Below are 16,492 nucleotides of genomic sequence, written 5' to 3'. Positions count from 1 at the left end.
GGGACCCGCAGATACTGATAATAAAAACTCATTGGTAGATAGAGGTCTATGACTTCCTAATCAAGGAAACATTCTCTTTCCTTTTTATCTTCAGCTCTTGGCATGTGTGTTAAGAAATGCATTTCCTCTGCAGAGCAAGGAATGGCCAGGCTGAAACTCTCACCAAATCGCCCATAATCTTTTGAACACACAAGAAATAAAAAGAGCACGAAAAACAAGGAGCAGTGCTACTTAGTACCAGGTCATGTAAAAACCTCACCAATGATCTTCATAATATCCTGCTTTTGTCCTCATTTTAGAGTTGAAGAAACTGAGGTCCAGAGAAGTCAAGTAACTTGCTCGAGGCCATACAGCTTGATAACGGTGAAAAGAGGGACATGGTGAAAAGAGGGACATGAACCTAGTCCCAATTGACTCCAATGGGTCATGTATACCTTCTACTTCAAGAATAGGTTGACATGAGGCAACAGATCCACTTATAAAGTGTGGGAGCTGAAACAGAGGCTACGGGGGCTCCAAAGAAGTGATGTGGCTGGCCCAGGGTGACAGAGCTAGTCAGAGCCGCAAACTGACTCTCCCACAAACTGGCTGGACAACATCATGAAATAATTGCTCAGGAACATTTCATGTTGTATTACTTAGGAAGAGGTTCTGGATGAAACCAAACGAATGTGCTTCTCAGAATTGTCCGAAATTTGCTCCTTTAATCAGGTGTAGAATTTTGTAATGGTCAAGACTCTTCACTCCTTTCTCAGAGTTTGCTGAGCTTAAGGAACCCCCGCTAGCCCAAAATGTGTGGTAGAGAGGTCTGAAAGACTGAAGGTCCCCCCAAAACCTCTCACTTCCCTGGAGAGAGCACTCTCCACCTTAGTCTGCAAGTTCAAGACCTCAGCACCCTGGGCAAGATGAATATCTCATACTTCCAGGACCAGGATAATTTTAGTAGGGAGCTGTCAGAAATCACAGCTCTCAGGACTTGAATCCACAGTCTGCCATCTCAACTTTTATTCTGAGCTGCAGTCTGAGCTATTAAAAACAAAACATTCTCAATGGCAAGCTCCACAATTAGCCTCATTTCCACACTAGAAACACTGTTCTGCATGAACTGAAATTGCACAGCAATTGTTTCTCATCTTAGTGATGCTGTTTGCAGGCCATGCTGGGAGCCAGCGAGGATGTGACCCGGTGGTAATCTGAATTGCTTCACCAAACACATTTTTATCCCATCATCTCGGCTACATAAAAGGCGGCCATAGTGCTCTAGTGTTCAAGACTTTACAGTCCTGCTGTTCAGCAATAAAATGAAGCAAGAAATATTAGCCGTCCCCGGCTGATGCCTTAATTCTTTCCCAACAATGTCAGAGAATCTGTAGCCTACAGGTTTTAGTGCCGCCTAAAGCCTGACCCTCTGGCTAGTTTGAATGGAGAGGGAATGAGTTAAGGAGAGCAAGAAGGCTTTAATGGACACAGATTGAGAATAGCCCAGCTTGTCCCGGCTTCCTGCAGACTCACTCTCCTTTTCACAGGCCTCAATTGTGTATGGCCCCAGCAGAGACAAAACTACCCATGAGCAGGGGTTACCCCCAGCCGGTACAGGTCAGAGGCATTCTGGGGGAGAAGGGGAAAAGGGGGCAGAGGGGAAGTGAGGGGCACATAGAGAAGGAGGGAAGTGGGGGTGGGGTGGGGAAGGGAGCAGTAAAAGATGGTGTGGATCATTTATAAGGAGACTCATCAAGTCCAAGATTGAGACTTGATCATCTCACCTCCAGCAAACCGTTTTTGAAAACTATTTTACAGAACAAATGGGAGATATAGGAACGGGAGGTTGAATGCAATGTGTGCTAATGATCAAAATCAATAAAATTCTCTGTAATTTTCCAAAAGCTACAATCCTGAGGTTCAGAGGCTCTCAATGGGATGGCCTCTAATTTGACACTGCAAGGTTTTTAAAAATTACAAACGGGTTGTGTTTTACACACCAACAGAACCTTTTTCCAGCAATTTTTCAATTATTGCATTGTGAGCCCTCCAAGAAAAGTAGCTATTTTGGCTCAGGAAGCCCAAGTTACCAAGTAAAGGAACAGTGTGCTCACAAGTTTGCAAATAGTCCTTTGAAATGTAGCATGGACAGCATCCTAGACCGGCTGGAAGAACATGGGTTTGAAGCAGTCCTTTCCTTCCCTAAATTTTTTGTGTGGGCCTTGGACTCCTTTCTCAGACTGAGGAAGGGGTAAACCCTATCTCAAATATGCCAGGTTATAAAGGAAGTCAATTACATTAAAATAGTTATCAATAAAAATATTTTTAAAACAACTTTGCAAGAAGTAATATATGTGTCTTTTTAATTAATTCATTAAATAACTAGCAGAGGGTTTAACAACTACTTTAATTTCAGAATAGTGAGGAGCAAAAAAGATATTTTGAGAAATATGAAACAACTCATATGATATGAAAATATCTATGGGTGGTGGCTATTGGTGACAAAGTCACAGGTATGGTTAATACCACTGTGGTTGGCTGCCTGCATTTCTAAGATAGGAAATGCTAAGTTTCAGTTATAGGTAAGTGAAAATAAAGATGTACTTTTTCCCCATCCAAGTTCCTAGATCCCTTGAAATTTTATCTGTAGATTAGAAGCCTGGCTAAAGGCAAAATGAAGTTCAGGACCTTTTGCCCAGGGCTAAGAGGAGTGGCAGTGGGCCAGGGATTCATGACTCCCTCCCTCACTTCAGAGTGAAATCTTCTTAGAAACGCCACTGCTTTCTTGCCTCCCATCTTGACGCTTTGGAAACGTTTTGTAAAGCCATTTGAAACCATGTCCTTTTTCAGGACAGTCTTGAAGACTACATAACCAAAGATTAGCAGAGATCTTTGATGTGTTTCTTCAATAACCAGGATCATGTCGCCGAATCCGGGGTCACCAACTAATTCTTAACTTTAATCAGGATCTCATTCCAGTTGCTTTGGTTCGCTGAGATTTGGGGATAGGGTTTTTCTTTTCAAAGGCTGCCCAGGGAGGGTCCGTGTTCCCCTCACTCTTGCATTTAGGACACACACTGGCTCAGAGGCAACTGGGCGCACAGACATCCCTTCTAGGGTCCTCACGGGGGAGCCGTCATCTTGCAACCACACAGTTATCGCATGCCATTGCAGGGGCAACCCCGCAGGCGGGCCCCCCTCGAAAGACTGCCCAGTTCCCGCGCAGCCCCAGGCAGGCTGCGGCGGCGACACACAGGAGCCGCTCGAGTCGCGGGTCTCCGGCTCTCCGCAGGGGCGCGGGAAGTGCGCTCCAGCACGCCCACGCCCCCCACACTCCCGGCCACACATTCGGGCGCACACCCCTGCGCGCGCGCGCCGCCACATACGGGAGCACGCACCCTTAGCGGGCCAGGCACGGTCGTGTAAGCTGCGGGCCCCGGTAGTCCGAGACGTGCCGCCGGGTCCCCCCGAGGGCACTGCAGGCTGCCCCGCCCCGCCCCGCCCCTCGAACCCGCTGAGCCCGCCGCACCGTGAGCTGCAAAGTTTCGAGGCGCGAGTGTGCGGAGGCTGCGCGCCAGGTTGAGCTTTGGTCTGCTCTCACAGCACCGGACGGCCGTGACCGCGCGCTTGGCTGGCTGCCCCGCTCTGCCCCGCGCCCCGCACAGCTACTCCGGCTGCCCGCGCGCCCTCCAGCCTCAGGGTCGAATCGCAGCGTCGGGTGCGCCCGCTCTCTCTCTTCTCCTTGTGGGCTCTTGCCCTTCACCACCGCCACCCACCATGGCCCTTGGCCCCGCTCGGACCAGCCCAGGACCGGAGCCCCGACTGCTGTCGCTGCTGATGCTGCTGACGCTGCTGCTCCGGAACGCGGGCAGCAGCCACACGGCCCCTGCCCAGTCCATCCCTCCCGCAGCCGCAGATGGCCTGGTGGGGGACAAGGATCCCCAGCGGTTCCTGGGAGACGCGGCTGCTGCTCTGGGCCCGAGTGCCCAGGACATGGTCGCTGTCCACATGCTCCGGCTTTATGAGAAATACAGCCGAAGGGGCCCGCGACCTGGAGCGGGTAACACGGTCCGCAGCTTCCGTCCCAGGCTGGGTAAGTAGATGGGGCCCCGAAGCCTCTTCTTCTCATTCTTCCCCTTCCTCACTTATCCATCCTCCTAGCCTGCACCTCTTCTTTTCTTCTTCCTTCTATTCATTGACTCATTCATTCATTCTTTCATCAACTATTCACCAAGTACTGCTATGCCAGTCCGTGAGCCTCCAGTGTGGACGCGGAAGTGGCACAAAGTTATACTGAGTTCCTGCCCCTGGGGTGCTGCCAAGCCTGGAAGGGTGTCACACCTGCTGGACACAGAACACTCCATACGCAAGGCTTTAAACACAGGATGGAAATGGGACTGGGCTGGGGGAGCTTATGGGTGGGAGAATCTATGTCATAGGGGATCAGTTGTGTTGGTTCTTGACAGAGGAGGAGGGCACTGAGGAGGACATGTCAGATGAGCATAAGACCTGATAGAAATCCCAGGCACTGGGCCCAGACAGAGGGTGTGAACCTCTAGCTGGGGGCAGTTAGTGGGTTCCGTGTCTGGGTAAGCAGAGTGGACTGAGAAGGGCCTTTGGTGCCTAGTCTTGGATGCTCAAGACTGAAACCTGTGGGGCACTGGTATGTAGTGCTTAGAATGTGGGGGTATGAGGAAGGATCCAGAAGCTTGGGCAGAGGACACCTGAGCAGATCCTTTCCCCTCTTCCCACACCTTGAATAGAGCTGGACAGAGGCTACTTGCACAGCCCTCCCTACCTTGCTCAGAGAGTAGAGTACCACCAGGTTTCAGCCTCAGCTATCTGTCCACCTAGCCTGGGCTACCTCTGTAGGCCCCATGGTTCAGAAAGGTTGGTGTCGGGGGTGGTGGTAAGACACTGGTTGGTTGTCATGGTGCAGCTTGGTGTCAGGGGTGGTGGTAAGACACTGGTTATCATGGAGACTACTCATGGTCACAGAATGTCATTCTAGAAAGTGTGGGTAGGGATCCCCTGCAGCCCTTCTAGGGAGGAGGCCATTTATCAAGTGAAAGACCATCAGGAACAAGCCCAACATTGGGGCCAGACAGCCTGGGGTCAGATCTGCCACCTGTTGATCACTGGCTGTCTGACTCAAGGTAAAATCTGTGGCTTCAGAGCCAAACATGGGAAGCTTAGCCTTGCACCTGCCACAGAGAGGCCCAGTCTTCCATACTGAGCAGACTCTGGTGGGCTCCAGGTCAAATATATCTAACTCCATCCTCCCTGGTACCTTTCATTCACCACCCGGGGTTCTTTTCTGCATCATTATTATTAAATTAAAAATTATCTGGCATAGATGTGACCTTGGATAAACTGTTAAAGCTCTGTGAACTTGAGGGATATCATCTACAAAAGGAGCAGATCATGCCAGCATCTTTCCTGTGGAGATGCAGAAATGAGATGAGGTAATATGTGTAAGCCTGAGCCCAGCCCTGGCCAGATTAGGTGCTGGTGTATGTTGTTCACCTGGAATTACGAAGCATTTGTGTTCATATAGATGTAGACTTGACCTTGTACTCATTAAGTCAGTTCTCAAAGCCTTGCAGTTGAAGAAAGCAAGGCCAGCAAGGTCACTGCTGCAACAAGGGGTGAGCATGCCTAGTGAGCCCACATACTCTCTGAAGCCCCAGGATGGAGGTACACAGTTTGTCTCTATTTTCATAGAATAGGGATAGGACAGGTAACAATGGAGCACAGGGGATTAGCCCTGAAAAGGACCCGGAGACAGTCCTTCAGAGGCAGAGGATGAGACTGTTCACAGTGACAGTGGTTGGTGCCTCCCATCTGCCAGCCAGTGCCATTCTCACTGTTATCTCCTTCTCCCAGCCCCATCAGAACTAAGCCCAGGGTTTGGGAGACAGAGAGTGGAACAGACAATCTGGGAGGTTATTCTGGACAAGTCTGGGACTGTTTGGAAAACCTAGCAATCTTGTTTGGAACCATTTGAAAGCCACAGGTATATGTCCCAGCTCTACTGGCTTTGTGCTGTGGTGCATGTCACTTTACCTCTCTGAGCATAGTTTCTTGTGCGTACAATTGGGAGATGAAGATTCAGTGAGATAAGGTGGATTTTGTGCCTGGCATAGGTCCTGGCAGTTTAGTTTTTCAACTCCTCCCTTTATTCACTGAAGTTGTTTCACACCCAGCCCCTCAGAAGTGACTGCTTCCTGACCCAATGACCCAGCTAAGAGGAGGTGTGAGCCTGGGCAGAAATCCCTTACCTTATGGATGAGGCACAAAAATAGCAGGCTTCAGTTCTGGTTCCGGAAAGTATCAGTACTAGCCTGCTCCAAGATGGTAGCCTCTGCTGTCTCAGTGGGGTGGCACTTATTCCTGACAACAAATGCATCAGTACCTGCAGCCCTTGTTGCAGTGGAACTGTGTTCCTGGCCTGCCACCAGGCAGCAGAGCTTGTGTTCCCAGTACAAGCTGTACCGGTAAGGTCCAAATACTGAGTCTGTGATCTGGGCAAGGGACTGAACTTGCCCATGACTCAATGTTTTTCACTTCTAAAATGGGGCTAATAATTCTTCTTTTCTTATAAGTTTTTTAAAAAATGATCCGAGATATGTCAAGTGCTTAAAACAGTGCCTGACACATGTAAGTGTCAATAATTTGTTAGCCCCTACTATTATTACTCCAGCCACCCTTCCCTCCTTTCCATTGCTCCTTGAAGTACGTTTTGTTCCCTGGTAAGTCTACATCAGTGGAGAGAGCCTCTGAGCCTGACCTAAGGATTACGATTAGATATTCCTGCCCCAAATGACCTATATTTAAATTTAAGCTTTCTATCTGCCTGTGTGATATTGGTCAAGTTACTTAACTTCTCTCAGCCCAATTTCTTCATTTCTAAAATGAGTGTAATAATACATACTCATTTGTCAACAATGCCAAAAGTCATGTTTATTCCACTTCTCTCAAGTCTTTCCTCAGAAGGTGACAAGTGCTGTAAGCTCAAATGACACAAAGATGCATAGACTGTCGGCCTTGCCCAGTAAAGCTCAGGAGCTGGTGGGGAATATAGGTGTTAGCAGAAGAATATGGACATCAGGACAGGTGGACCGATGGAGTGACAAAGGGCTGGGAGTATTCTTCCAGAGCCCTAAGGCACAACACTCACCCAGCAGGGAAGGAGCTCTGGGCAGGGGCCAGTGAAGTCTTCACAGAGCAGGTGAGGCCCCAAACATAGTCCGAAAGAGCAGGTGGTGTTTAGGCAGGTGTAGAAGTAAAGCACTCCACTCTGTACCTGGAACTGTGAGGACTTTGTTTTCAGGGAGGAAATAAAGTGAAGACAGAGGCAGGAGATGGAAATGGACCAGTAGGCTACAACTAAGCCATCAAGAGCCTTAAGTGTTATCAGTTTCCTGTAGGCAGTGGGGGACTATACAATGTGCATACAGTTAGGGGGATGGGAGAGAAGAGGAGGAGGGAAAGGGAGCAAGAGAGAGAAGGAGAAAAAGAAGGGAAGGAAAGACTTAAGCGGACGGGAGAGGACGGTGAAGAGAAGAAAGAGATTTTAAAAGACATACATACTTACCGGGGAAAAATCTAGAAATTATAGAGAGTCACAATCAAGAAAAGAAGTCTAAAAATCAAAATAAATGAACAAACAAAACAAAAACAGACTCATAAATACAGAGAATGAACTGTTGGCTGCCAGATGAAAAGAGTTGGGGAGCTGGGTGAAAAAGATGAAGGAATTAAGAAGCATAAATTGGCAGTTGCAAAATAGTCACTGGGATGTAAAGTACAGCATGAGGAAGGTAGTCAATAATATTGTAATAACTATGTATGGTGTCAGGTGGGTACTAGATTTATTGTGAAGATCATTTTGTAAGTTATATAAGTGTCTAACCACTATGCTGTACACTTGAAACTAATATAATATTGAATATCAACTATAATTGAAAAATTATAAAAAAATTTTAAAAAGAAGGAAGTCATCCTTAATCACACACCCAAATATAACCAGAGTTAATATTTTGGTGGAATATATCTCATTTTAATAAGATCATATTTTCGACACACAGGTAAAATATTTGAAGTTATCTTTTTTTTTTTTTATTACTAGTCACCCTGGTCTCATGCTTATTGGCCATTTGCAATTTTTCTTGTGGAAATCGCTTCCTGTTGTTGGGGTTCTTGTCTTTTTTTTCTGATTTGTGGAGTTACTTTATGTAGTAAGGACATTAACCCTTTATTTCCTTGTGAAGTATGAGTGTGATATGAGGGCTGACGGTGCTCTGGGGTCATGGTGCCTTAAATGCAACAGTAGTTCATGGTGCCACATGACCAGTGTATTCTAAGCATGTGCAGGGAGTTAAGCACCATGCTGTGAGCTCCACAGAGATAATAAATTATTCTGCCTGATTTACAGATGAGGAAACTGAGGCACAGACAGGTTCCATGGCTTGCCTAAGGTAGCAGAGCTAGTAAGTGATGCAAGCAGGATTTAAACCCTGACTCTGGGGCCTGAATGTTAGTTCATGTTAGTTCTCTTCGCTTCTCCACAGCACCACTGGCTAGCCCACTGCTTCCTTCCTCCAGCTTATGTTGGTGCTTACTTCTTCAGCTCAGCATTCTCACTCTGGTCACCCTGATGATTGTTGCAAGGACAATGGATGATGGGACAAAACTCCAGGTGGCTTGGGTTCTGCTTTTATAGGGCCATCTGAGCATCTTCTTGGCCTGATGTTTAAACATCAGGGTACCTGGGGAAACCCTGGGGCTAGGAGGTCCCTTCCCTACCTCTTCCCCTCTAGTCCCATTTCCACCGAGTTGAGAAGGAGGCTGGTTACCCAGCAAAGCAAACCGGTTTAGGGTTCTGAGATTTTCAAAGACCCATAAAGAAAGCAACTTATCTAAATAAGGTGAGTCTTTTCTTTCTTGGAGAGTCACAACCACAAACATTCAAATAATGACTTGTGCTTGCAAAAACATTTGCACTTCACAGCACATTATCACTGTTAGGCACCTCATGGATCTATCTAAGGGTTTGGCTTGGGGTCAGATAGATCTGAGTGCACACTGTGGCTCTGCCCTTATTAGCTGAGTCATCTGAGGCTCCATCTTTTTGTCCACAGAATGAGTGACCCATCTTGCTCCCTCACTGAATGCAAGGAATTAAACATGCATATGTGCTTGGAGCTTGGAGCTCCATAATGGTAAACAATAGCATTCTTGTTTTAAAGATGAGAAAACTGAGGCTTAAGAGGAAGTAACTGGACAAAGATCCTATAGCCCAGTGTCTCCAGTTGGATTTGCATTATCAATTGTATCTTTCTGTACTGCTTTCAGGATATGTTTGCTGAGCACCAGGGCAGCAGGCCAGAAACCCCCAATTTACTAACTGAAGCAGACAAATCTAGCAAAGACTCCACTCTTCTCCCATTATTCAACATGTATTTCTGAGCGCTGACTGTCACTCAGGCCTTGTGCTGGGGTCTAGAGATACAGCAGCAATAAACAAAGCTGGCAGATTCCTTACTCTCTTGGAGTTTGTGTTCTAGGGAAAAGGGAAACACAAAGAAATATATATTAAGATGTTGGGAAATGACATAAAGACAAATGAAGCAGGAGACAGACAGAATGGTGGGGCTGCTCTTTCTAGCCATGAGAACCAAAGATACCCTTTATTGGAGATGCCATTTGAGCAGAGACCTGAAGTGGCGGTGCCTGGAGGAAAAATCATGATGCCAGAAGGAACAGCTGAGGCAGAGCCCCGAGAAGGTTCATATTGGAAGGAGAAAAAGGCGAGGGTGACTGGGGCAGAGGATGGGGATAGTGGTAGGAGATGAAGTTGGAGAGATAAGCAGGACAAATCAAGTATGGCCTCTGCAAGCGGTTGTGTTTTATTTTAGGACAATGGAGGGCTCCGAGTGAGGTGGTGACTTGTGAGTGAGTATGTGTACCAGTATTCAGGGACTCACGTGACAGTGCTGTCAGCTGTGACTACACTACAGATGGGCATTACCATGATTATCTGTCTGTCGCATCCCTAAGCTGGGCCCCTCTGGGATAACTCTGATCACCTTTTCTAGGACCTTGGTCAGCCCAGTGCTTAGCCCATAGTAGGAGTTTCCTCAACGTTTATTAGAAAAAGGGAGGGAAACCAAAAAGGAAGGAAGAAAGGAAAAGAAAGAGAGAGGGAAGAAAGAAAGGAGGGAGAGAGAAGAGGAAGATCTTTTCTCACTGACTATGAGACATGAGCCACAGGCATCAGCAGGGTTCATAAGAAATAGGGACTTCTCATTGGGATTTCTTCTTGGAGGCCTAAGCTCATCCAAGCTGGGAAATTTCAGGCAGGTGCCCCTTCTCTCAGCCACATCCTAGAGCTCTGTGCATTACATGCCCGCAGGGCCAGCCTGTGGCCCTTCATGTGCTGGAGATAGGGGTGACCCATCTCCAACTGAACAGTCCCCAGCAGGGAGAATCTTTATGCAGCAGGCTGCCTAGTGAGCAGGGGTGATCCCTTTGGCCAAAGGTGTTTAAGCCAAACAGAGGAAGGACTTCTGCCCTGAGTGCAATCTGTGGAGCAAGAAGATTCTTCACTCTCTAACTTTATGATCATGCTTTCTGTGATTCTACATCCCAAGGGCGGGTCAGCATTTGCTGTACCCTGTGCAGAAATAACCTTCAGAAAAAGCCTCTTGCCACCAGTTAAACTGTCTTCCCAGCACCTTCCTTTAGGCCACATGTACCTCAGGCCAAAGTTGCTGTTCCTGCCATGGTGGTCACAGTTGTCCTTTATACCCCATCTGGTCTTTTATCTTGTCACTGGAAGAGGGGCTGAAGTGCTTTTCTCTGGGAACTGCATATTTGTTCCTCAGGTCACCCCTTTCCTCCTTGCCAAGGGCTATAGGTTTCCAGTCCAGAGATACTTGCTTGCATCCTGCTGCAATGGGACAGTTCTTTGTCCTAGCTTTCTCCAGTGTTCTCTAGCAGAACAATAGAGTTAAGTCTTGAACTGGATAAAAGAAAAACATTTTTATCTGCTGTGTTAGCTGCGCCACAACTCTGATATTTGAGTCGTTCAGTAGGAGATGCCCGAGCTGGTGCAGGAGGAGCTTGCTCTACCAGCCATGGTCCTTTGATGAAAGAAGTAGGGAACCACATGTGGGGGGCTCCTCCTTTGTGACTGGCACATTACATATGCTATTTATTTAGTCCTTTAAACAATTACATGAGAGAGAGAGAGATACTATTGTCTTCCTGAAGTGGATGAAGAAAGTGAGACCCAGAATGCTGCGTGGCCCAGTTGTGGCCTGGGGCCCAGTTCCTCCGGCCTTTCCTAGCATGGGGGGGTGGGAGGGCTGTGGTTTTTGGTGAACTTTACTCCACCCACAGGTCAATCCAGATGTTTGCAGGTACACAGCCACTGCCTACTTCCCAAACTTTTCTGAAAGTTAGAATCCCCTGGGATTCTGGCTAATACATGAATTCCTGAGCCCATTGTCCTAGACCCTCTGGGCTGAGTCCAGAAGAGGAGGGCCATGGGCCATATCCAGGAGGTTTGGTAATTCCGGGCTCCACACCATGACACTCAGGCTGCAGTGTTTGGGGAAGCCACGTTTAAGTGTGCATTAAGTCTATGCAGTGCTCCTTATGTGTGGAGCAGGCCGTACCACACTGAGGAGTGTGGAGGGGCCTCCATACCTCTCTGTAAGTTTGTTCTGAGAATTAGATATGGCAGGGTCTTTAGAGTGTCACATAAGCCTTGACTGGCGTTTACTGAGTTCTCCATAGATGTGTTTTTTCCTTCCTCTCTCTCATAATCCCTTAAGAGTGTGTGAATTATGCCTCCTTCTCAATAGAAACAATTAACCTTAAACTGAAGATTTTGGTTAAAACAAAAAAAAATTTCAGCTGATCCTGTGGTTGTAGGTATCAGAATCTGTTGCCCCAGCATATGCACTTTGGAGATCCCAGCATCCCACACGCATACACACTCCTGCCTTCTGAAGCTCCGTTTCTCTCCCAGTTTTGCCCAGCAGACTGACACTGGCAGCAGGACACAGAGCAGCAGGACATAGAGCAGCAGGACAGAGTCAGGCTACCCGGCAGTTCTGGTCTCCTGCTAGTCCGCAGCATCACAAGAAGGCCTAGAAACCACTCTTCTCTCTCATACGAACCCTAGAGAGGACTTGGACATTCAGAGAACTTATGCTGCCAGGCTAGACAGCTTCTTGGGGCTGCAGATCAGGGGGTTTGGCCCCAGGGCCCTGGGATACACTTGATAGAGCCAGGAGAGAAGGAAGGGATGGTTGACAGCCCCAGGGATGCAGGGACTCAAGTATTCTCACGCTGAGGATATGATGTTTGAGGGATCCTGGTCCTTATCATGATTTGGGCCTCTGGAGAGCAACCTGGATATTGGAAATTTTGTTGAGTGACCTTGTACAATCCTGATTTCTTTGTAAAATCTTTTTTTTTTTTTTTTTTTTTTTGTCAAACAAGCTTAAAAGAGGTTGGACAGAACAAATAGCAGACATCCAAATGGCCATGTTCTTATGCCAGTTTTTCTCAGAAGACACTTAGAATGCAGGGAAAGAATGAGGCAGCCTATTTATTTCGCCTCATTTGGAAGAATGGCTGCATTTAGTGTTTGTAAAATAGAGAAGATGACTATGAAAATACGGAAGGGGATGCTGTCAGGAGCACTTGGACCTAAACTATCCCTAATACCTGATTCCGCCTTATCTCATTAATGAAGGTGTCAGAGATAATTTGTTCATTTGTTCACTAAGAGACATTGGAGTGTGGATGTATGCGAGAGGTGAGACAGGAGTTTTAGGGTCCAGCAGGCCTGAGCACCCACCCTGTTTGCTGCTACATTTTTTTTTTCAAGGGAATATTGATAATCTCCAACCTCTCTGACCTTAATTCCTCATTTATTCATTGAGGTTGACAACTGGCGCCCTCGTGAGTTTCATGTGAGAATTACATGAGATGAGGACAGCCTGGCCGGCCTGTAAATGCTCCCTAAATGAGTGTACTTCTTCTGTCCCAGCTCTGGGAGGAAGACCCTATGAGTATGCAGGCCTATGAAGGAGAGAACCTAATAGGCTGTGATCTGTCTTCCTCTCACAGAAGTGATCAACCAGAAAGCAGTGTATTTCTTCAACTTGACTTCCATGCAGAACTCGGAAATGATCCTCACAGCCACATTCCACTTCTACTCGGAGCCAAGGTGGCCCCAGGCACGTGAGGTACCATGCAAGCAGCAGGCCAAGAATGCATCCTGCCGCCTGCTGCCCCCAGGCCCGCCCTCACGCCAGCACTTGCTCTTCCGCAGCCTCTCACAGAACACAGCCACACAGGGGCTGCTCCGAGGGGCCATGGCCCTGGCGCCTCCACCACGGGGCCTGTGGCAGGCCAAGGACATCTCCTCCATGGTCAAGGCAGCCCGCCGGGATGGTGAGCTGCTCCTTTCTGCCCAGCTGGATTCTGGGGAGAAGGACCATGGGGTGCCCAGGCCCAGCCCCCATGCACCCTACATCCTCATCTATGCCAACGACCTGGCCATCTCAGAACCTAATAGTGTGGCAGTGACACTACAAAGATATGACCCCTTCCAGGCTGGAGACCCAGACCCTGGCACAGCCCCCAACAGCTCCGCAGACCCCCGTGTGCGGCGGGCCACACAGGCCACTGGGCCCCTGCAGGACAATGAGCTGCCTGGGCTGGATGAGAGGCCAGCACAAGCCTCTCACACCCAGCACTACCACAAGCAAGAGCTGTGGCCCAGCGCCTTCCGGGCCCTGAAGCCCCGGGCAGGGCGCAAGGACCGCAGGAAGAAGGGCCAGGATTTGTTCATGGCCTCATCGCAAATGCTGCACTTCGATGAAAAGACGATGCAAAAAGCCCGGAGGAAGCAGTGGGACGAGCCAAGGGTCTGTTCCCGGAGATATCTGAAAGTGGACTTTGCAGACATTGGGTGGAATGAATGGATCATCTCGCCCAAATCCTTCGATGCCTACTACTGTGCAGGAGCTTGCGAGTTCCCAATGCCCAAGGTAGGTTGTGTTCTGCCCGTTGTCTAATCGACTGTCAGCTCTACCCCTACTGGCAAGTCCTTCTGCCTTGTGACCTCTGTTTCCTGTCTGTAAAATTGAGATAACAGCTCTCATCTATTGGAGGTGGGGGATAGATAGACTGAGGTCCCAACGTGGCCACCTTTTGGGTGGGTAAAGCCTACAGACAGACGTGGTTGATCTATGCTTTTGAAAGTGTTGATTTGGTTGAATTTAAATTTTAAATCAGAACATTTCTTCCTTTGGAAAGAGGAGAATGCATCTCCTTAGGTATGTATTCCCACAAAGCAACAGTCTACAGAGGAAGAGGAGATGCTGCACCCCTGCAGACAAGACAGGTCTCTGAAGCACCCTCCTTGCCAAAGCTTTGTTTCTGTTCTTGGCCTGAAGCTCAGAGCATTAGTATCTGTGACCAGCTCAGAGCTGGTCTCAGAGGCTTCCCAGTGAGGACTCCCACCTCCCTTCCCCTACTCAGGGCAGGGACCCACAGGACAACTAGCTCTCACTGTGCACGAGCTGCAGAACACACAGCATGGGGCTGTTTTAGCCATTGTGCTGGAAATGTATTCAGATTCTCACCTTCCTTCCAGGCTGAGTTGTAGCTCTGTCTATCCATCTCCCCACTGCCTGAACTGTGGCAGGCTGACTGCCAGCTGATGTCGACCCTCAGCACACAACGCACACTTTCCTCTTGCTTAGCTCCTCTGCTGAGTTCTGGGTCATGCTTTCTCCTTCAAGAAAGGAAGTCAGTGCATGAATCCAATTTTAACCTTAATAAATCAGCCAGCTGGGAAATCCCAGACCCAGATGGGGCAGCATTACTCCATTTGAGAATTAAGGGCTTTTCCTCAAAGCCATACATGTGCAAGAGAGAAGAAGGGAGGTACCCTACAGAGACAGACATCTGCTGGAAGGGCCTAGCGGGTTCAGGAGGAGTACTCAACAGGCCTCAGCTGGCTGACCCGACACTTACCTTGTCAGCCTGGCTGGCTGCCTTCTTACCTTTCCTGACACCAGCCTGAGTCTTGCAAATCAGATGTCCCTGCCTCTCTCTCCACCTTGTACCCCACAAAGGAGGCTTTTCTTTTCAACACACTACAAAACTCTTTTTGGTTGGCGATGAGCTGAAATGCATGTGGCTTGGTCCTGTTCTTGTTAGAGGTGCTTAAGGAATGGCATTTTGTGTGTTTGCCACTGGGACACAGACAGACACTTCTGGATGTGAGATGGAGGGGAAGAGAGCAGGTGTGGCCCCAGCAGGCATGGTTTCCAAGCCTGGCTACCCTAACTGAGAGGTCTTGGTCAAGTTGCTTATTAATTTTAAGCTTCAGTTTCTTCACCATTAAAATTAAAGTAATACTCATCCCATAGAATGGTATGATGACAAAGTAGGATGATGCAAGTGAAGCAGCATCTGACACCCTCAGTCAGACATCCAGAAAATGTCAGTTGCCAGCGGCATCACACCAAACAACATAAGCATGAAAGTCTTTCCCTTTGGTGCTAAGTACAGGATCACAAGAAAGCATGTTTGTACTCTTCAGACTGTGAAACCTGGGCAGCTGTAGCCCCAGGCAGAACCTGCCAGGTAGCTGAGGGAGCTCCAAAGTGTTTAGAGAGCTCTAAACACTCCAGCCCAGTTCCAGGGGCTCCTTGGGTCTGTGTGCCCCCTAGTGGTCAGTGCCATTTAGGGATTGTGACTTCCCTCTCGGAGGCCCGAGGGGCAGGAAGGCCTGAGGCTCTTGCAAACCTCCCAGGAACTCAGTCTGTTGGCTGACTTGGGAGGAAAAGAGTACCAGCCCTGGTATCTCACCTTTTATTCCTTTCCAAAGCCTGAGTCAAAGACATGCAGATGGCACAGTACCAAGGTAACTAGTGTCCTTTCCCGCCTTGCAGATTGTTCGCCCATCCAATCATGCCACCATCCAGAGCATTGTCAGAGCTGTAGGAATCGTTCCAGGCATCCCAGAGCCCTGCTGCGTTCCCGACAAGATGAACTCCCTTGGGGTTCTCTTCCTGGATGAGAACCGGAACGTGGTTCTGAAGGTGTACCCCAACATGTCTGTGGAAACCTGTGCCTGCCGATAAAACCAGCCGCTCCAGGGTAGAAGGAAATCTCTAACCTACTTCACACACAGTACCATCTTCAGAGCCTCTGGAGAGAGAGATTGAGTAGAGGTGCAGCTGCAAACGAAGGGCAGAACTCAAAGGCAACCTTGTGTCCAGGAGGATCTGTCCCCTAGAGCAGCAATCCCCAACCTTTTGGGCACCAGAGATCAGTGCTCCTATGGGAATCTAATGCCTGATGATCTGAAGTGAGGCTGAGGCAGTGATGCTAGTGCTGGAGAGCGGCTGCAAATACAGATGAAGCTTCACTAGTTTGCCCACCTCTCACCTCCTGCTGTGTGGCCCCGGTTCCT

General features: G+C 48.5%; 1 protein-coding gene across 1 annotated transcript; it reads left to right on the top strand.

The window, feature by feature from the left end:
- Positions 1–3,756: 3,756 nt before the first annotated feature.
- GDF10 (growth differentiation factor 10) lies at positions 3,757–16,160 on the top strand. Its single transcript, XM_011355380.1, has 3 exons — positions 3,757–4,072; positions 13,129–14,054; positions 15,969–16,160. Exons 1-3 carry the CDS (start codon positions 3,757–3,759, stop codon positions 16,158–16,160), a joined length of 1,434 nt encoding a protein of 477 aa, XP_011353682.1.
- The last annotated feature ends 332 nt before the right edge of the window (positions 16,161–16,492 follow it).

Source organism: Pteropus vampyrus, unplaced genomic scaffold, assembly GCF_000151845.1.
Source record: "Pteropus vampyrus isolate Shadow unplaced genomic scaffold, Pvam_2.0 Scaffold20, whole genome shotgun sequence".
Classification (NCBI taxonomy): Eukaryota; Metazoa; Chordata; class Mammalia; order Chiroptera; family Pteropodidae; genus Pteropus; species Pteropus vampyrus.
Note: the sequence above shows the minus strand (reverse complement) of the source record. Positions and strands in the feature narration are given on the sequence as shown.

Bases quoted from the DNA above. Each gene is read 5' to 3' on its own strand.
- GDF10 (XM_011355380.1), top strand. From the start codon at position 3,757: ATGGCCCTTGGCCCCGCTCGGACCAGCCCAGGACCGGAGCCCCGACTG. The intron at 4,073-13,128 runs GTAAGTAGATGG...TTCCTCTCACAG, and splicing joins CAGCTTCCGTCCCAGGCTGG to AAGTGATCAACCAGAAAGCA. The intron at 14,055-15,968 runs GTAGGTTGTGTT...CCCGCCTTGCAG, and splicing joins GCGAGTTCCCAATGCCCAAG to ATTGTTCGCCCATCCAATCA.